This window comes from Embiotoca jacksoni, unplaced genomic scaffold (assembly GCF_022577435.1).
Source record: "Embiotoca jacksoni isolate LCO1_2020_lvr unplaced genomic scaffold, fEmbJac1.0.p SCAF_27, whole genome shotgun sequence".
In the NCBI taxonomy this organism is placed as follows: Eukaryota; Metazoa; Chordata; class Actinopteri; family Embiotocidae; genus Embiotoca; species Embiotoca jacksoni.
The window spans coordinates 4,305,021-4,325,773 of NW_027185378.1; the positions used below are offsets into that span (position 1 = coordinate 4,305,021).

The following is a 20,753-nucleotide window of genomic DNA, read 5'->3' on the forward strand; positions in this document are numbered from 1 at the left end:
GCTGTCAGTGCCATAGCAACCATAGCAGACATCAACCATCAACATGGTAAGTGGTCTCGACCACGTTTCGTTGCTATTTTTTATTTGTTTTTTTTTCTTATTTTCGCGGTAGTAAAAGTAACCATCCAGACTCACATCCAGTGACTTGGTGTCTGAGAGTCACAACTAATGTCGACACGACTGTCGCTGCGAGCTGACACGGGCTCACTTTAATTAGCTGGTTAGCTAGTTAAATAGCTAGCTTAAGATCAGCTGAGTCCTAAAAGTCTGTGGATGTCCGTCCCGATATTTTCCTTCTTTTTTCTTTCTTTTTTTTCCCCCTAAGGATGTCTCGTATTGTGTCCTATTGTATCTATAGCGGAAACCTCAACATCGAAATTATAATTGTTATTAAAATACGCACCTGTCTTCTACCTCTGTCTTCTCTCTGTCTTCTACCTGTCTTCTACCTGTCTTCTCTCTGTCTTCTACCTCTGTCTTCTCTCTGTCTTCTCTCTGTCTTCTACCTCTGTCTTCTCTCTGTCTTCTACCTCTGTCTTCTACCTCTGTCTTCTCTCTGTCTTCTACCTTTGTCTTCTACCTGTCTTCTCTCTGTCTTCTACCTGTCTTCTCTCTGTCTTCTACCTCTGTCTTCTACCTCTGTCTTCTCTCTGTCTTCTACCTCTGTCTTCTGTCTGTCTTCTCTCTGTCCTCTACCTGTCTTCTCTCTGTCTTCTACCTCTGTCTTCTACCTCTGTCTTCTACCTGTCTTCTCTCTGTCTTCTACCTCTGTCTTCTACCTGTCTTCTCTCTGTCTTCTACCTCTGTCTTCTACCTCTGTCTTCTACCTCTGTCTTCTCTCTGTCTTCTACCTCTGTCTTCTGTCTGTCTTCTCTCTGTCCTCTACCTCTGTCTTCACGGTACCGGGTGAATTCAGCCTCTCTGTGTCTAATAAAAATGTCACGTGATGTTTTCCAGACTAAACCAATGACTGTGAAAGAAGCGCTGTCCAAATGGGTGAGTGTCTCAACAGACGTAGAAAACCGTTGTGTTCATCACAACTATATACAAGAACGTGTGTGTGTGTGTGTGTGTGTGCGTGTGCGTGTGTGTGTGTGCGTGTGTGCGTGTGTGTGCGTGTGCGTGCGTGTGCGTGTGTGTGTGTGTGTGTGTGTGTGTTTCGTACAGGAGGAGAAGTCAGGGGAGAAAGCGAGTGAGGCCAAAGCCATAAAGCTGTATGGTCAGATTCCTCCTATAGAGAAGATGGACGCTACTCTCTCCACACTCAGCAACTGCGAGTGAGTCCTGTAACGACGCATATATAGATGTTTTTATTTTAATATGTTTTACGGTACGGTAGCGCTCTGAAGTTCTTTTTGAAAGTACAGGTCTGTCTCTAGTTTTTACAGTTTTCCAGTCCTACCCAGTGAGACACGTGCATGGTTTACTTTTTACATGTTTCCGCATGCACTTTGAAGGCTTGTGATTAACATTGTTTAGCTCTTTTATATGATATTTGCGGGATCAAGCAGGCATCATATTCAACGGTAGCCGACATGTTTTTTTTCTGGGATGCACACATACATGTGATTTGATCCATAATAAAGGTACGAAGGGCTGAACACGTGTTTTTTTTTTTAGGATTAAGTCAGCGTGGCCTTGAGAGAAAGGGCTGCCTTACATTTAAACTTCTGGAACTTTGCGCATTAAAGGATAATTCTGGTTCGTGTCAAAGTGGTGTATTTCCCATCAATGTGGGCGGCCTTAATATAGATTAAGCAATTTGTTTGGCTGACTTAATCACTCCGCGCGCCGGCTTGTGTGCGTGGGAAATGACTCGGGCTGAAATTAGTTTGCGAAGGTCCTCACGTTGGCCCGTGGGGTTTATCCTCCGTCGCGTTGAGCTGTTGATTTTTCCAGAAAGTCAGCCCGACACATTTAAACAAACCGGCCTGCACGGATGAATATGCGTCAGATTTTGTCTAAATGGCGAGATCTTCTGACGGAAACCCTCAATGCATTCAACAAAAAAAAGATTTTCCCCGGTGGCCAGTTTCTGTGTACTTTCAGTCAGACTCGGAAATAAAGGCTTAAAGTGATTCCTTTTCTGTGACTCCCGGTTTCCCCCCAAAAAATCTATACCACAAATGTGGAGAGTGCAAAGTTAGCATGACCCATAGAGCCACGTTTACCATATTAAGGGGCTGCCGGTGTTATCCTTTAAGGCAATGTACAAAGTACTAACTTTTTCGTTGTCCCACGAGCATCAGACGGTGAAGCTGAGACGGGTAGATAGGACGCGGCGTAGTCTACAGTTAAACTGCACTTCTGTGATGTTTCCTCACACATGGTGAATTCCTCAGAAACCAGGCATGTTCGTTAGTTCCCCGTCGTTGATTGCATACATGCATCTATATTTCCAGTGATGCTCTGACGTCGGAAACAGCATAATTGACCCGCATAACAGAATCAAGCAACACGTGTGATACCAAGTTTGTATATAATATATATAGATATATACTGTACTGTGTATATATATATATATTTACATATATATATATGTTGACTGTGTTTCTTGGTTTGTTTGTATATAATATATATAGATATATAATGTACTGTATATACTGTGCATTTTATATTTTATATTTTTTACTGCTATTTACTGCTATTTTATTGCTTTTCTATTATTCTATTCTATTCTATTATTTTATTCTATTATTTCTATTATTATCTTATTGCTTCTGTATGCTGCTGTAGCGAAAAAAAAAATTTCCCCTCGGGGATTAATAAAGTAAATACCATACCATACCATACCAAATGATAAATTCATCCTTCAAATACCTGATGTACGTTGTCCTCCCAACAGGAAGCTGTCTCTGTCCACCAACTGCATTGAGAGAATATCCAACCTCAACGGCCTGAGTGAGCGTTTACGGCATAAATAAATAAATCCAGACATAAACACACTCTATTCACGGATGTGACGTTATGTTGTTTCCTTCCAGAGAACCTGAGGATACTGTCTTTAGGGAGGAATAATATAAAGACGCTCTCTGGGCTGGTAAGTTACTTAAGAACCAGAAGGAACTCGTTTGAATTTGAGGTGTTTTGTCATTTCTTCTCTTTTCCTTCTTTGTTTTTTTTTTTTTAATTGTTTTTTTTTAAATTACTTTCAGAAATAGTTACACATGCTAATTCAATACTTTGAATGTACATTGTTTAACATCATTTTTTGTGTGTCTTGTGTGTGCAGGAGGTGGTAAAAGACACATTAGCAGAGTTGTGGATCTCTTACAATTTGATAGAGAAGCTGATAGGAATTCAATGTATGAAGAACCTGAAAGTCCTGTACATGTCCAACAACCAGGTCAAAGATTGGGGTAAGCAACATTGATTAACATTGTCAGCAAATTCAACTTTGAAAAAGACGGAAATTAACCATTTATATGTCACTAAAGGTTTCTAACTTCATAGAAATGTTTTCTTCTGCCTAATTATTGATATTTTTTGAGTTAATGTTTTGATGATTTGTTGGATTTTCTTGATGTGCCACTCACTGTGGCGTATGATGTCTTTTCTGTGTTTGTGTAGGGGAGTTTGAGAGGCTCGCTGACTTACCGTGCCTCGCAGACATGGTTTTCGTTGGAAATCCTCTGGAGGAGAAGCATTCATCCGAGGGAACCTGGATGGATGAAGCCTGTAAAAGACTTCCTAATCTGAGAAAACTAGACGGTGAGATTGTTTCAGCAGCAATGTGTACAAGAACGACTGCTCGTATTGTCATTCTTCTACGGCTACGGTCCTTCCTTGAGAGTACAGACGTTGGGAAATAGTTACCGTCAAATTCACTTGGTTCCTTCCAGAAACTTACTAGAAAATGGAAAAAAAAAAAAAAAAAAGAGGAAAGGACAGACCTGTAAATGATACCAAAACGGCTTGGAGGCCTGCGAAATGAGAAAGGAGTAAAATAAAACGATGACTACATTTTACATTGTCACTTGCGAGGCACATAACCGTGATAAGTTGTTGCTTGGAGATATGACTGATGATCTCTTTTTCCATTGTTTCCAGGAACCCCAGTCATCAAACAGGAAGTGGATGATGGTGATGGAGAGAGTTGAGAAGCATGACAATCAACAAAATTCCAACCTTTTTCCCCGAAGAGTCTCCCCCACTCTTTTTTTTATTATTTTTTTTTTTAAAGTTTTGTATGGTTTGTAATGGCGCTTTCCTTTATATGAAATGTTTTTACAACAGCATAGAGTTTGTTGTAGATGAACAAGCACAAAATAACCAACACACGTGTGTTTGAGAGTTGGAAAAACATCTTTTAAATTGGTAACGCAGCCTTTGTGGCTTTGGTACCAGAATGTGGTTTTGGATGACAAGTTACTACATGATGAGCACATTTTCTAAAGCTATTTAACAGCATTAGAAGTTTTTGACTGTCAAACTGTGAAGGATATTGAAGCTAATGTGAAGTGTTCTCATGAACTGAAAGTTGTGAGTAGTGTAAGTTAACAATGCGTTTTTATAATGTCCTTCATCTCGTATGACTTGTGTTCTTCTAGCAAGAACTAAAGCAGACTGTAGCACACAGACAAAGGTCCCTGCTCACTAGCAGTGAACCAGATGTTAGGTAGGTACTATTACTATTAAGCTCCATGCTGATGGACTGTCTCTAGCTGCATAAGAAGTTTGGCTGTCAACACCTAACACTGTCCTGTGTCCATACAAATCCTAAAAGATTAGCTGCATTACGCTACAATGATGTCACATTTGACGAAGCAGGGGGGGAAAAAAAACCCTAAAGGTTACAAAAAGTCAAACACGTGGAAAAAAAAAAATCCAGCTAATCGTGTCATTCCTGCCGTGATACTTGAACAGCATACCGTTTCAGGAATCAATAAACTCAGGCTGTGTTAACAAAAGCTGACTTCTCTGATCGGTAAGCAGCAGCTGCTTTTAAACAGGAGTTTTGTTTACAATGTGCCGTCCTTCTCACGGGGATGAACGCATCATCTTCAGCCGCAACGACCTTTGGACAGGACTGTGGAGCCAACACAGCTGAGATTGAAAAACTTAATAGAGCAAAAAATAATTCCACAATTCTGTTAGATGCTGTGTCGATTGAGATCTTTCAATCTGCATAACACTTGAGTCTTAATAGTGTACTGTATGACTAAACTTGATTGTATTCACATTTAACATAAGGGAAGAAAATAGTCTTCTGTATTTCCCTGAGTTTGGTTTTCCTTGCTGAAGTTTTCACCCGTGTTCCTGTTCGTAAAGATGTGATACAAAGTTGAATGCATGTATTTCACTTCATTTACTACCAATGTCTTTGTAGGTCAGTTTTTATGGTTTAGATCATTTTAGGCACGTTTGTTCATATACTTGTTGGATGACTTCAAATGACTTTGATATTTTGAAATAAATAATATTGATGTACTTTGTTATTTTCTCAGTCCAGCCTTAACCTACCGTTAATCTTAATTTGATCATTAATTTGGTAATATTCAATAGTGCAGTGTATAAAAAAATAAAAGGCCTGTTTTTTTTTAATAATCTATACTGAAAGGTTACTTAAGATCATGTGATTGTCTTTTGTCTCCAGGAGATGCTTTAAAGCAAAAGGTTATTTATTTTTTTTACTGATTTTTACAACCTATGTAAATGAGTGAACTGCATTTAATATACCGAAAAGCAGTGGTGAATGTAACCGAGTACATTGACTGAAGTAAGATAAGATACTTTAGTCGAGAATTTCCATTCCATGTCACTGGACACTTCCCTTTATATTTTAAAGGGAAATATTTGACTTTGTACTCCACTGCATTTATCAGACAGCATTAGTTACTTCATAAAATTGAGATATTTTCATTCAGAACAGAGCCTATGAAGTGCTAATAAAATATGAAACTTAGTAATAAATCACATTGCCCAACAGAAGTGCTGAAATGATTAGGCAACTGACCCAAAACTAGTAGGTAAGATTTAAGCCATTAGTCGTATAAAAACATTAAAGAGTTTAAGCTTCTCTGACCTGGTAATTTGCTTCACATTATCCATACTTTCAACAATCAGGGTTTGAAATGCTCGTCGTATGAAACAAGAATTATAAGTGTTATTTTTTTTTCAAAGGAGGTTCTTGAGCTTTACTTGGTCTGACAGTGTCTTGTGTTTTTCATTTGTTTTAATGGTTTATTTTGTCGTTTTATTTTTTTTTTTAAATCAATAGACTAATTAAGAAAATAATCAGTAGATTAATCCATATTGAAAATAATCATCAGTTGCAGCCCTGTAACGAGATCTTCTTCATTAATGGATGACAGATAACAGTCTGATGATAGGCTATGTAATATATAATAAAACTCACATCAGACATTTTCATGCATTTATTAGTCTTACTCTCAACTTTGAATACTTAGGCTAACTAATCATACTTAGATAACTGTAGACAAGTAAGATATTGAATGTATAAGTTTGACCTGTAATTTTAGTATTTGTACTGTGTGGTATTAAGTACAGAATCAGAATCAGGCTTCTTGGTCAAACATGTTATGGAATTTGCTTTGATAGGCGGAGGCTCCAAGTACGCATTCAACATGAGATATATTTAAAAAATAAAATAAAAATAAAAAAGATAACAGAGACTTAAAAAGATAACAGCAGCAACACATAAAACCTTAACATTTTAAATTGGATCTTCTTCCACCACTTGGGGGTGCTACTGAGACAATCGAAATATTCGCCCGGCCCACCGCTTTAGAGTCCCGTTTCTTATTGGCTGACGTAAAAGTCAATCAACATTTCGGAGCACATTCGCTTCCCTGGCAACGGACTCTCGTACCCGGAAGTTATTGTCTTCACCGGGAAACATCAACAGCTCAAACTCTCAGAAAGAGCATCCACACATTGGGTGTGTGCTGTCCGCTGCGCTTGTAATGCGGCGGAGTGAAGCATCCGTGAGCGTGGAAATAAAGCAGGTGATCGGAGCTCTCTGTAGACTTTTAACGGCGACCGGCCTGGACGCGGTACCGGCACCGGAGAGCTTCAGGCGGGCGAAGTTTGGCGGCGGACGTGAGGTGAGTTCACCGTCAGGGCGGAAATAACAAGAATAACAAGAGCACATGTTCAGTTTATACATATATTGGATTTTAACAGACAAGAGTTGCAAAAAAAAAAAAAAAAGCTGTGTGGAATTTTTAATAAGATTTAATCTTGTTATTTAATGGATGACACACATTTATTCCCCCCCCCCCAGTTCCCAATTGGATTAATCCACGGTTATGACATGTGGACATAATAAGTGTTATAAGTTCAAATAATAAGTCCTATTACAACTCTTTCTAACAGAGTGAACAATACATTTTGACACGGGTAGTGATTTTTCTCAATGTTTTGCAGGAGGATCAGTTTTGGCAGATTCTCGCCAATATACTTCAGACAACCGGCATTGTTTCTCTTGAAACCAGCTCACAGCTGAGAGGAGGTCTGTACAATTCAAATTCTTTGTCCTGAACTTGATTCGTGTTCATTTCAGCTGTTTTTTTTTTTTTTTTACACTCATGCCGAGCGAAAAATGAACCTCAGTGAAAGATTAGTTGGTCACAATATAAGTGTGTGCACTGGCAGTTTCAAGTTCCCACATCACACTCGTGTAAGTTAAATTGGACCAGAATTTGCATCCAAATTATTTGTAATGTCACAAATCATGATTGTCAATGAGTGCAGAGTAACTTTCAGCAGGTGAATGTGAAAAGTAAAACAGCTTTCTTGTTTTAAACTCTTTAAACTGGGAATAGCGTCTATGGAAATTGTTCAACTAGAAGAAGAAAGGCCATTCAGAGGTTAGGACAGTATTCAACTGATCCTAAATAGACTAACGAAGGGCCGACAAGGTGTTTATCGGTCTCCTCAGGCCATAAATGACCTATATCCATGAATAATGGAATATGTTGTCAATTTGTTATTCGATCCATCCGTAGGTAGTATTGGATTATTGCCCAGCCCCACCTTGGCTGTCCCATTGCATCAGAGAGGACATTTTCTAGATTGATCAATTACTCTATCTTTTTTTTTTTTTTTAATTGTTTTTACATGAGTATGAAATGAATGCAAGGAAAAGCACCTACAACGCTGTAAATGCACATTATCCAATACAAATGATTAAATCGTTGTATAAAGGCTTCTTGGAACCTTTTAATATGCACTTTACCTGTAATTTATTTATCTACTGAAATACATGTTGCGTGTACAAGGCTTTGCAAAAGCAACATAAACATGTATTGACAGACCAACCGAGAGATCTGTGTGGTTGTAACCTTTTTTTTTTAGGATTTTCTTCACGTTGCGACTTCTTTGCTCTCTTTCTGTAACCATCATGCGCCCACAATTTAGACTGAATTTTACTGTTTTGACTTTTTGGCATTACATAGAAAAAAAAAAAAAAAGTGATTCTGTGCTGCTCCTCATACCAAACTGGACCAGTTTTGAGAGGATTAAAAGTTTCGTGGACTCGTTCATGTGTTTTCTTTGTGTGCCTCAGACGGCAGGAAGCTGGTGGCTGCAGGCTTGTGGCAGACTGGCTACCATGCCGACTGGATGTATGTCAGGGAGGGAGGAGAAGGAGAGGAGAGAAGGAGTTTGTCCAGCAGAGATCTCCTCCTGGCTTTGGGCTGGCTGCTTGCTACAGAAACCCTGGAGAAACTGTTGACACAGCGAGTACAGCAATTGGACAAATCACTACTCGCATCCATACCTGTAAGTACAACTACTACACTATTAACAGCACAATAATATGTCGATAAACCTAATTCTGTATTTATATATTTGTATATATCTGTGACTCTGTGTGTGTGTTAGGTGAACCTTCAGCTTTCCAATGAGCTACAGTTAGAACCAGCCTCGCTGAGTAGACTTCAGTGGCTCATTGGGTGTCTCAGACACCAGGGACGGAGCCTGCTGTCCGCGCTACAAGAGCGAACTCAAATGCTTCATGCTGTGAGAAAATCCACTTTTCTGTTTCCAAAAAAAAAAAAAAAATTGACATTAGCTAAAAGCTTGTAAGACTTTTTGACCATTAGAATTGACACATCATCACTCTCTGCATTGTTAAATCCTTTCGATTGCCGTCACAACTTGTATTTCTACCCAAGTACTTATGTGAAAGTCGGAGTGACTTACTCTTTCCATGTGATAACACTATATACAATATCACAGACAAATGGGATAGACAGTGAAATCTTGACTTACTAAGCCACTTACTTAAAAGAGTAAAAACCAAGTATAAACCTGCAGGGGCTTAAAGAGTCATATAAATTATTTATTGAACAATTTATGATATTGGACTGTAACTTATAATGTATTCTTCAGGTTATTTCTGCCAGCCCTCCCCTCACTGGATCTTCCGTCTCTGATCAAAGCTCTGCGGTGTTAAAGGAGGTAAGTGTGTCTGTTGCTACACAAAGACTGGGTCAAAAAAAAAATCTAGTAGACGGCATTTAATTTGGAACGGGATCTTTTAATTCAAAACAGATACAAGATGTTGCTCCAATCAGCCGATCAGTGGCTTTCACTCAGTGACAGACCGTTATTATGGTCTTTTTCTCCCCTCTACTGACCTATTCCCAGTGAAATACACTCAAGTCAAAAGGTTGTGCTCTTTTTTGGTTCGCACTGCCTGCTTTATAGTTCCCTTAAGCTGGTAACATATGGCCTGACACCATCCACATCGATCACCATAAATAGTGGATTAAAAAAAAATGACACTTAGAATTAACCACATGGCAACAAGCTCAACTAGCTGTTGCAGCAGCGGATTAGCTTGATGTTAATAAGGTGAAAACAACAAGAGCTTATCAACAGCTTTATCAGATGGTGCCAGGTATCATTAGTAACTTAAGTTAACATTGCCTGTAGTCACTGAAAACCGTCACTAAACCTGCTGATTTATGCTTTCGTCAGAAAGTTGACTTATATAAATATGAATTAGAATATAACTTTTCATCCAACTGTGATATTATTATACAACCCCGCTTCCAAAAAAGTTGGGACGCTGTGTAAAATGTAAATAAAACCAGAACGCCATGAAATCATGCAAACCCATATTTAATTGAAAATAGACTAAAGACAACATATCAAATGTAAAAACTGAGAAATTTTATTGTTTCAATAGATATATTGCGTCAATAGGTATATAATGAAGAGAAAAACATCTCACTTGGAATCTTGCTAATAACACGAGGACGGGGGCAATTTCGAGGTGCAGATATTTCAAGAATAAGCTGATTCGTATCCCTAAATATAGAATTCCGAGAGGGTTTGTGAGAATAACTATATTGTTTGTAATCATATTGCTAATGAAGCGTTTATTGATTTGTTTTCTCTAGAAGCCACAAAACTACAGTAAAATACAAAAATGTTCATTTTCACAACCCTGAGTGCTTTTGAATGTCTTAAAACTATGTTGTAAAGTGTGTACGTTTCTATTTTGTTATAGGATTGTGCTAGTATCCGCCAACTCTGTGACCTTCTAGAAGCATATTTGAACTGGAAACAGGTGGAGAATATCTTCTGGACCTGGATGGTAGGTTAGATGCAACGACACACCGGAAAACACGGAAACAAGTAAAAGAAATAAAATCCTCAATGTGGGAAAAGTGTCATGCAATTAGCAAATCATACATTTATGAAAAAAGAAATATGAAGTTTTACAAACCAGACGCTGATGTATTTTGCTTGGACTCAGTTATACAAATATTGATCCCAACCTTCTGTATTTGCTGTATTCTCCCCTCTGTGTCCTCAAAGATGCCAGCAGTCATGCATGGCAGGAAATGTGATAATAAGCGTGTGTGTGTGTGTGTGTGTGTGTGTGTGTGTGTGTGTGTGTGTGTGTAGGACAGTGTGGTGGACTGCCACCTGACAGATCCTGTTGTTAAGAGGCCTATACATGCACCCAACGGGCGTTCAACAGCTTGTCACCACATGAACCGGGGGCTGGAGAAACTGGAGGACATGCTATTGAGGCTGCCCACAGCACAGGTGTGCAACACACATACACACACACGCTGTTCATTCCTTCACAAGTCAGTGCCCAATGTTTTCATCAGGCTTGAATAATTCTTACGGAGGATTGAAAAGTGAAGGAAAATGCACTTCCTGTAGGTTGTGTATGTCTACTGTGACATATTCAATGTAAAGTAAATTAAATCACAACAGAGGTTATTTCATGGCACTTAACACATTAAAGTCCTGACAGCAGAACTTTACAGCATTATACAGAGAAACCCAACAATTCAACAATTCACACATAAGCTGGGAGGGAAAAAAAACTCCTCTTTAAGGGAGAAAAACCTCCAATAGAGGGAAGAAAAAACTCTCTCTTAACAGGAAGAAACCTCCGACAGAACCAGGCTCAGAGGTGGGCGGCCATCTGCCTCCACCGGTTTGGGTGAGGGGAGAGCAGAGAGAGAAAAGGACAGCATGGAGATCCAAGACATGAACTGCTGGTGGGACCGACAGTCACAGAGCAGAGACATGCAGCTCCACGGCCGGGACATCTGCTAAAGGAAAATGAACAGCAACCATGCGAGCGAGGGAACTGATTAGAGAGGCAATAGATAACAAGCAAAAACTATGGGAGAGAAAAAGCATGACGTTAATGAGATGTAATGGCGAGATACGAGTGTATAGAGAGTGAAAGAAGAGGAAAGAAGCTCAGTGCATCACGAGGTCCCCCAGCAGCCTCGGCCTATAACAGGATAACTAAGGGATGGTTCAGGGCCACCTGAGCCAGCCCTAAATATAAGCTTTAACAAAATGGAAAGTTTTAAGGCTGACCTTAAAGCTAGAGAGGGTTATATGTGATTGTAGTGGATGAATTGGAGCAGGTTTTTTTTTGCAGACAACAGTTTGAGCATCCATCTTTTGCTTCTCTGCGGTGTCTTTCTGCCTATTTACAGGCAGGATGGTGCAAAACCCGGTAGGCACACTTTGAGGCTACACACAGTCACAGCACCAAACTGTTGTTCATCAAAAATAGCTCTATCATACCATGTAATTCTATTTAATTTAATTTTTCCAAAATGATTTGATTGATGATTTGCAAATGATGTAAACCGCAACTTTTTTGCAACGTGTTGCTGCCATCGAGTTCAAAATGAGCATTTTTGAACGAAAACAATAACATTTCTCAATTTCAACATTTCATATGTTGTATTTTTTTAAAATTTTCAATTAAATATGGGTCTATGTGATTTGCAAAGCATCGTATTCTCTTTTTCTTACACATTTTACACGGCGTCCCAACCTTTTTGGAAAAGGTACAAGTTGCCTCTATAGTAAAGTAGCAATAATGACATGGCACTATAAAGACAGAACTAAATACTGTCCGAACATTTTGCACTATATTATACAGTTTTTCTTGTTTATATTGATAGCTGTTTTCTTCTACTGTTTGTTCCTGTCTAATTGCATTCATCCTCTCTTTTAGGAAGGACAGAGGAGACGCAGAGGGGACGTTAAGGACAGAGAAGTAGGAACAAGGTTACAGGCTGGATCGGGTGCCTCCCCCGTCCCCCCTCTTCTCTCTTCTCTCCCCTACTCACCCTCTCTCACCCGGGCGTATCGAGCCAGACTCCGGGCTGAGAAGCCGGTCAGACAGAGCCGCCCCCCAGCAGAGGGACCCCGCAGCCGTCCCGGGGCTCCAGACGACCTGGAAGCGTCTCAGGCTGCAGAGCTGCTTCTTCATGCAGAGGCTCTGCTGCTTGAGAGGAGGAACCGGCAGAGACAGGCCAACAGGATGCAGCTGCAGGACATGATTGGCAGGCTGGATGAACTGGTGTTGATGCCACCATAGACTTTTTAATTTTTTTTTTTTTTTTTTTAATTGGATGATTCAATTTAGAATTCATTCAATCTAGCTTTCCAGATATGATAACTGAACACAGTTTTTGGACTCTCCAGCCTGAATGGTACGAAACCATGGTGACAAGACTTCAGAAGCTTTGCCTCAGTCACTGTACTGCAAAATACGTTGTATTAGTGAGCTTTAAAGGTGTTGGTAGATGTAGTTTTGAACTTTAAACCGTCCCAGGCTTGCTGTTTTCATCTGCTGCCAGGTTTGTTTCGCTGCCTTACTGAAATTCAGCTGAAACATGAGATTCCTACCTCAGTCTTGGAAAGGAAATGGACAAATATACTACCAGTCAGACGTTTGTGCACACCTACTCATTCAAAGGATTTTCTTTATTCTACATTGTAAAACAAAACTGAAAATATCAACACAATGAATTAACATATATGGAATTATGTTGTGACAAAACAAGCCACTGTTTGCCTCAATGACAGCTTTGCACACTATTTACAATAAAATAACCAGCTTCGTCACCTGAAATAGTTTTTAATCAACCGTTAGTTAGTTAACTGGTAGAATTGCTTGCCTTTACAGATATCAGTTGTGCTGTGCTGAGGTGGTGTTGTTAAACAGCGATTTAATCAGAATTCAAGGAAACACAAAATCAGCATGGCAAACACAACATTCTGCAGCGACTTACTATCACATCTGATTTGTGCTTATTGGGATTATTCTTTGTTTTTCAACAGGACAATGGACCAAAACACACCTACAGGCCTCCAATGGACCTGTTTAAATAACCACTTAATACCAACCCTTACACTCTGCTTTGTTAAATTGCTTACAAATTTACAGATCGATCATAGAATTGCTTGGTTGTTTTGAATAACACTATAAATTTCAGCTGTTGTGATACTTCTGTATGAATTCAAACATGATATACAGACGTCAAAAACATAATTTTGATATTTATTAATTCATTGAACTGAAAACAACTCAAATTATTTTCAGCAGGACCAACACACTGACATACGATTTTAACATCCACAACACATATCTGTATTGTTCATCAAACTATCCATTGGAAAATTAATAACTTAATTACAATTTTAAGCAGGAATGGAATAAAATGTTACAAGAAATAGAAATAGTGTTGGCAGCTTTTGAGGTCGATATTATCTTCTGTTTTCATAAACTGACTGGCTGAATAATCCCTTAGAGATTTAAAAGGCCTTTTGTCATTGTGGGGTTCAGAAAGTTGGTCTGACTTTGTGGTAAAAGAGCTGTAAAGACTATTGATCATGAAGAATTAACCACCAGTAGTTTCTGCATGTAGGAGTTGAGCCACTTCTGCCTCTCCATGGAAGTGAGGAGCTTACTCTTCTCTCTGAAGGCAGCATCGTCAGCCACCACCATGTTCCTCTTCACCATCCTGGTTCCTTGAGATGACCATTCAGCAGGCCACACCCCCTCCACGCTATAGACATTCAGACAGAGATGCTATTAGAGACCAAAAAATATGTCAAGGTACCAGAGGGAACAACACTAATATACGACTGGTGTTTTTTTTTTTTTTTTTTCACTTAAACTGAACCGGATCTGATAACATTTATAATTCTTGTAAAATGTTGTCTTTCATTTAAGATGCACTGCTTAACTTTGCTGTCGCTTCCAATTTCACCCCAGAAGCCAGATTTTCCTCTGAGACTACCTGTTTAAAGCAATACTTTGACATTTTAGGAAATGGTTTATTTACCGTCTTTCCATGAAATCCAGATGAGAATATAATTACCACTTTATAAATAGGATGTTGCAATTGCCTGGGTCTGTCTGCCAATTGCTCCACAGTTTCAGTCTCCGCTGTGATTCTAGTCTGGAAACATTCCCTCAGCCACTCTGAAGTGTCAGACCATTCAGTACCCACTCTGGGTGGCTAAGTGCAATGACCTTGAAGTCATGCATTTGTTTTGAAATGTAGTTCTAACAATGGCGACATCGGGAGAGTTTTGGTGCACAACATGTGTCATATGGTCAATGCCGATTGGTTGAAAGCTACTCCAATAGTTTTAAAAATGTATTTTAAAATTAACCTGAGGACTACACCTATTAGGATGCAACAACTGCAAACAAACCCAATTGAGCACGGCCACACCCACACCCTTTATTCTGACTCCAGAAGTAGATCATAGGTAATAAACCTGCCGTTTTCTGACTATTTCAGGCAACATTGTTCTATTTTTTTTTTTTTTTAGCTGTCTGTGTGGTACTGTTTGCAAGTTACACACTTGCTGAATTCTAAATTGCATACTTTTGGAGATTATGGTCATGCAATAAGGCTGGCCTGCTTGGTTATTTTCAGTCTTCTGATGAGATTTAAACAGATTTTGGCAGGGTTTGCCTCCCTATGGGCAAAGGCTCCACCGAAACAAGTTCCCTCCCTTAACTGTTTTACAAGGGCACCATTGCTGCATCCAGGGTTTAGGATCAGTCAAGACTTATGAGTAAGAGTATACAAATATGAAGTAGGCCAGTGTATTTTTGTCCCCGATACCAGATGATTTATGGGTGCAGCCAGACCATTCTCCAGCGCTGGCACAGGACGGTTGGATATAGGTCTGGCTATGTGAGACCAGCCTAACGTGACATGAAGACTGGAAACATGGTCAAACAATAACCTACAAAAATCGACCCCTCCCAAGAAGTGCTGACAGACAAATTACCTGTAAAGCTAGAGTTTTGAAATGGATTATGGAAACAGATCTCTTATGGTTATTAGTGAGCACTTTTTTTGCAAGATTTTGAGGTCCACGCCAGCTGTTTCCCTTTGTTTCCAGTCTTTGTGGTAACGTTATGGTAATTCTGTCCTGGATGTATCTTTGTATTTAATGTCGAGATTTGATGATATGGATCATCTAATCTAAGGCAAAATTAATTTTCCCAAATTATCAAAATACTGTTTCAAAAAGGTCGATTGATCCAAATTATAATATAAATTTCACATTTATTCTTACGGAATTTCCCAGGAACCACACGGGGTCAGGATATAATTCAAATGGGTTATGAGATAGGAGGAATACAAATACATATTTTTTTCAGGTCAAACTATGTTTTACTTTACAAATGAAAAGGAAAATATATGAAAATTGTAGATATTTGCAAACTGTGGCAAGGCTCTCAAGGAAATTTAGATTTAAACTTTTCAATAGAGATTCTGCAATGAGAGCAACTGCCTTAGTGGTATAGAGCCACGCAAATGGTAGGGGTTTAGTTTTTTAGATATATTATGCGTCTCTGAAATCAGTTCAAATCACAAGTTGTGGTTTTACATGTTGTTTTTTCTGGCGTCTGGAATTACCTGGCAACCTCACATTGATGAAAAAAACATGATAGATTGTTACTCTGCCGTCTGTGTGCAAACAAAACAAACAAATAACAACATGTTAATTAATCATCCTTTGCAAGAGGATATGAAACAGAGTTTGGACTAATAATGCATGTTGGCTTAGGAGTTGAATAATAGAATAATAGATTTGAGAAAAGTAATTGCGGTGCAGCTTCTTTTTATTATTCCCCCCCCCCCATTTCTGTTACATATGTTAAATAGTTTCATGTGATTAGAACTTTAAAATCCCCTCAGTTACCTTGACTCTGCTCTCTCCGGGGAAAATAGCCACACTTCTCTCATCATTCCCGCCTTGCTGTCTGTGGCTGCTCTGAGGCTGGGCGCCGACATCATTTGGATGCTCCAGTCACGGAGAGAGATCGAAGGGAAGAGGACATCCCAGTTGTCTCGTTTAGGGTCCTCTGAATCATCAGGACCTCTGAAATCAGATAAGATGACACTTCCCTGATTTTGTGCAAAGGTGGGATCATAGAATATATGGCAAGTGCTGCAAATAAAATAGAACATATAAAAATCTGTCGAGATCATATAATCCGTGTTTAGCATAGTGAATAACCACCTGAGAGGTAGTTGAGGCTGAGGGAAGCCAGATGTCAGCAAGGTCATACCCAGAATGCCAAGCAGCAGGAGGGACATACGAGGAAAAGCAGGAAGCTCGGACATCCTAAAAACAACAATAAAAGCAAAACATGGAGTTTTATTAGACATGTTCCTTAGCAGAACACAATCAAAAAGTTACATAATGAAAAAACACGACTTGAGTTTCTGGACTTGTGTTGAATCATGTAAAGTCACATCAAATTTCCTGATTTTGAAGACTGGCATATTTATATTATATTAATATTACAGCAAATAGAATGAGCTGACAGTATTTCATGACCATTCAATGCAATCCACGAGGAGTACCTTCCATGGTTTAAAAAAAAAAAAAAAAAAGACAAAAACACCCCTGCTATTCAATGACACCTAAACCCAAAACAGCAATGTTTAGGCACCCGGACATCACCTCTGTCATGCTGCTGAAATGAGTCACTTCAGATTGTGTCAAATGCTCCAGACAGCCTCCTACCAGCTGTTGTTGTTGTTGTTTAAAAAAAAAAAAAAAAAAAAAATCGAATTACTTCTGTTTCTTTCTTTCATTTTTTAAACATTGTTGTCCAACACAAAGCTTTGAAAAAAATTAAAATAAAATGCAATTCTCCATCACAAACTATTGGAAAATAGTCCCCGTAATAAACAATTTACTAATCTGCACCCAAACAAAAGAACATTGGCTTCGGGCAGACGTATTGGTAATATGTTTTTACAGTTGTTAGTAGGCAAATAGTTTTCTTACCTGCTTCTCAGGTGATTGTGTTTGTCTGTCTGTCCGTAAAAAGGTTGTTGTAGCAGCAAGCAGCCTCTGAAGGTTGGACTACAGGTTGGCGATCAGCTGTCCCATCAGAAGAAAAAAGGTTTCCGGACGAACTACCACCAAAGGAAGGAACTAGCCACAGCAACAGGGATTCAAAAAGGTACTTTCAGTTTGTTGCTTACTTATATATACCAATTTCTTATGTTTTTATCTCCTCTAAACAGAAAGAAGTTCAGATATAAACTTGGATTTACATTCCTTCTGTATTTTTCTTGTCACTGTGCTGTGTGCAGGTGGATGATTGTTGAAAACCACCAGTGTTCTGTCTTACATACTTATATACCTAACCCCCCCATCCCCCCAAACCCACCCACACATATACTCAAGCGTATACGCCCTTCACTAGATCAATCCAACAAGTTGAGTGTGCAAGGGGACGATCCTTGTGGAAGTGTTAGTTGGCTTGTTAGTGTCCTATTTCAAAGACTCTAAGTCGTGGTGCTATAGAGAGCCCAGTATCTTATTACAGAAAATCATTATAGTGCTGCTGTGTATATATGTGCAAATGTGTTCATTCAAACCCGGTGGGGGATGAACCAAACAACTGATGTTTCTCTCCAAGACCTGGGAAATACAATCTTACCAGACATTCACTGTGGCACATTAGGACAAAACAAAAATATAGTGCCTTTTTGCACTTCAGAGAAGGAAGCAAAAATAAAGCCATGAGCAACAAGGAGCGGCAATATAGACTTGACAAAGCCAAGCGAAATCAATTTACCTACTTGAACACCTTTAAGAAATCCAGACAAGACCGTTGTCATTTATAGATGAACTGTATCAGACATATAAAAGACTACTTGTGGAAGATTATAAATATGCTTTAATGAAAGTTGACTGGTATTCCCAGATAATCTTAAATTCCCTTGGTGAGTTTAAACACAGGTACAGGCAATATTTATCTTACATGTAGGATATTCTAAATATGTATTGGAATTAATTATCTGACTTATTTATGATCTTTTACACAGCACCTTTCCAAACTATCTAATCCCTTCAGTTTGTCACAAGTGGACTCCAATCAGGTCCTATAGGCACATCTCAAGAATGAATAAAGAAAACAGGATGCACCTGACCACAATTTGAAGTCACAGTAAAGGGTCTTGATATTTCCATTTTTTTATTTAAATAACATTTCAAATTAATTGTTATCACTTTGTCAATGTCATTCCAGGTGGTCGATTGTAGATAAATAAATAAATAAATAAATAAAAATGTTGCATTTAAAAACATTTAAAACCAAATTTACAATGCTGTAAAGTGTGCAAAAAATTAAGGGGTCTGAATATGTTTTGAAGTCTAAATAGTGTAAAAACAAACGCTAATACCAGTCGCTTTTTCTTACACATTGTTGTGTTTTGATCACAAATTTGGATACCTAAATTAGCTAAAATATAAATTTCCCTGTAATGTAAACATATTTTTGAAAGGGCAATGTACATTAGACTAAAAAAAAAAAAAACCTGTATTGCGTGCAGGTTAGATTAATGTGCTGTTAAAACATCCAATGCAAGTCTTTTTTTTTTTTTGCCACCAGGTGAAGTTTATGTTTGATCAAAAAGAAGAAAAACTTTAAAATAATAATAATTAAAAAAAAGAAAAACACTAGGACGACAACACAGTGGATACTACCAAATTACCTGTAATAATTAAAACATTGTCAGGCTGAGAGATGATATTTCCCAACACTCAATACTCCACGACAACCTGAGTAAAGCATCTGTAGCCTTAAGACATTATTGAATACGCATAGTATGATTTTAGCAGCATAATGCTGCATTGTAAACATTTCCTGGACCAATCAGTTTAAATAAACGTTTTCTGTTCCACTCAGTCAGTGGTGGCATGTCGAAATGCTGAGAGTTTGTTGACACTTGTTTTCATGGAAGTCAACCGTTTCTACTATATAAAAGACACCTTGTTAGTATATCACCATTGAGAAAACCTTCCATCCGTAAGTTGGATGTATCCATTGACCTGCACATATTTCATACTTTGCCCCTTGCTCATGAAACAATATCTGTGTGTGGATGGAAGCTGAAATAGAAATGAGACTAAGGGTGATAATGGTGGAGATTCTGCAGAGTTGATTACAGGAAGCTTGTCACCATTTAAGGACCTTGTTATGGACCTTGTTGGAAATAATGACCTGCAGACAGGAAGCAGCTTGAGTTAACAATGGCTCTGCAGCTCTCACATTTTACAGTGGATAACAAGCTTCAGACACAAAGCCTGAGTCAAAAACTCCCATCTGTATCCCCCTGCTGAATTGGTAATGAATTTATCAATGAGAAAATATATTTAGATCACATTGAAAAAAGATGTGCAAGAGATAGAGTCTTTCTGCACCATATGACTCACTTGCTGCTTAGTGTCTAGCTTGTCTAAAAAGTCCATTATGGTCTGTCATGTCTCATACATTTAAAGAAAACACCATGCAGCAAACCACTGTGATGTCACCCAGTGGCTTGTGAACTCCTGCTTTGAAGCGTTGGGTCTGGCATTTTTGTCTGTCTTCATCTTGTTTTTTTTAGAGACAGAAATGACTTTATTTGGATCTTATTTTGGATCTGACTGAGAACCTGAGGACACTATGCCCACCCACCTTTAGTTGAAACCAACCTGCACCCTAATGGGGTCATTCAAACCAGGTACACACCCAAACATACCTCTTTTGGAGGCCTAGTATTTATTTAATTGTGGAATTATTTTCAGAAGGCCCGTGGGAGCACTGATCAGAAGGAGTGAATTTAACTAATGACAACATAATGACTTGTGGGAAAAATGTATTGACTTTGTATTTCATGAGAGGTCTACTCTTTTTAAATTGGAGTCGATTGAAGCCAACCTCTAGCAGCCCTCAGTGGTATTGTATTTTGAGGCACTTCCTTTTTGGCTTAATTTTTTTCGACGAGTGCAAGTGTAAAACACTTACAAATAAACATAGTCAAGCATATGTATAATCACTTACCTGAATAAAGTCTATTATTTATATGTAATTTTTTTCCCTTCATTATTTCTTCTCAATTTTGCTCCCTTCTTTGTATTTTCTTTGTGTTGGTTGAGTAAATAATTGCTTTATTTGTTGGTAGTAA

At 38.6% G+C, this 20,753-nt stretch overlaps 3 protein-coding genes across 4 annotated transcripts; 2 read left to right on the plus strand and 1 right to left on the minus strand.

The window, feature by feature from the left end:
- dnal1 (dynein, axonemal, light chain 1) lies at positions 1-5,430 on the plus strand. The gene is made up of 8 exons (XM_069160876.1): positions 1-46; positions 958-996; positions 1,168-1,277; positions 2,846-2,901; positions 2,985-3,040; positions 3,233-3,359; positions 3,571-3,711; positions 4,051-5,430. Exons 1-8 carry the CDS (start codon positions 44-46, stop codon positions 4,098-4,100), a joined length of 582 nt encoding a protein of 193 aa, XP_069016977.1. The 5' UTR covers positions 1-43; the 3' UTR covers positions 4,101-5,430.
- Positions 5,431-6,911: 1,481 nt separating this feature from the next.
- On the plus strand, positions 6,912-13,070 carry tedc1 (tubulin epsilon and delta complex 1). The gene is made up of 8 exons (XM_069160466.1): positions 6,912-7,067; positions 7,390-7,474; positions 8,531-8,745; positions 8,848-8,985; positions 9,358-9,426; positions 10,484-10,570; positions 10,885-11,028; positions 12,479-13,070. Exons 1-8 carry the CDS (start codon positions 6,927-6,929, stop codon positions 12,842-12,844), a joined length of 1,245 nt encoding a protein of 414 aa, XP_069016567.1. The 5' UTR covers positions 6,912-6,926; the 3' UTR covers positions 12,845-13,070.
- Positions 13,071-13,288: 218 nt separating this feature from the next.
- On the minus strand, positions 13,289-17,845 carry pth2 (parathyroid hormone 2). Of its 2 annotated transcripts, XM_069160467.1 has the most exons (5): positions 17,581-17,845; positions 16,804-16,908; positions 16,483-16,662; positions 16,197-16,247; positions 13,289-14,318 (listed from the first exon to the last, which is right to left on the minus strand). In XM_069160467.1, the coding sequence occupies exons 2-5, from the start codon at positions 16,905-16,907 to the stop codon at positions 14,141-14,143; spliced, it is 513 nt and encodes a 170-aa protein (XP_069016568.1). In that variant the 5' UTR covers position 16,908; positions 17,581-17,845; the 3' UTR covers positions 13,289-14,140. The 2 variants fall into 2 exon arrangements, with proteins under 2 accessions (XP_069016568.1, XP_069016569.1); XM_069160468.1 differs by lacking the exon at positions 16,197-16,247.
- Positions 17,846-20,753: the final 2,908 nt, after the last annotated feature.

Coding starts and splice junctions, on each gene's coding strand:
- dnal1 (XM_069160876.1), top strand. Junction 2,902..2,984: donor ATCCAACCTCAACGGCCTGA/GTGAGCGTTTAC, acceptor GTTTCCTTCCAG/AGAACCTGAGGATACTGTCT. Junction 3,360..3,570: donor CAACCAGGTCAAAGATTGGG/GTAAGCAACATT, acceptor GTGTTTGTGTAG/GGGAGTTTGAGAGGCTCGCT.
- tedc1 (XM_069160466.1), top strand. CDS start 6,927: ATGCGGCGGAGTGAAGCATCCGTGAGCGTGGAAATAAAGCAGGTGATC. Junction 7,068..7,389: donor AGTTTGGCGGCGGACGTGAG/GTGAGTTCACCG, acceptor AATGTTTTGCAG/GAGGATCAGTTTTGGCAGAT. Junction 10,571..10,884: donor ATATCTTCTGGACCTGGATG/GTAGGTTAGATG, acceptor GTGTGTGTGTAG/GACAGTGTGGTGGACTGCCA.
- pth2 (XM_069160467.1), bottom strand. CDS start 16,907: ATGTCCGAGCTTCCTGCTTTTCCTCGTATGTCCCTCCTGCTGCTTGGC. Junction 16,663..16,803: donor CAGCCTCAACTACCTCTCAG/GTGGTTATTCAC, acceptor ATCTGATTTCAG/AGGTCCTGATGATTCAGAGG. Junction 14,319..16,196: donor CATCAATGTGAGGTTGCCAG/GTAATTCCAGAC, acceptor GAATGTCTATAG/CGTGGAGGGGGTGTGGCCTG.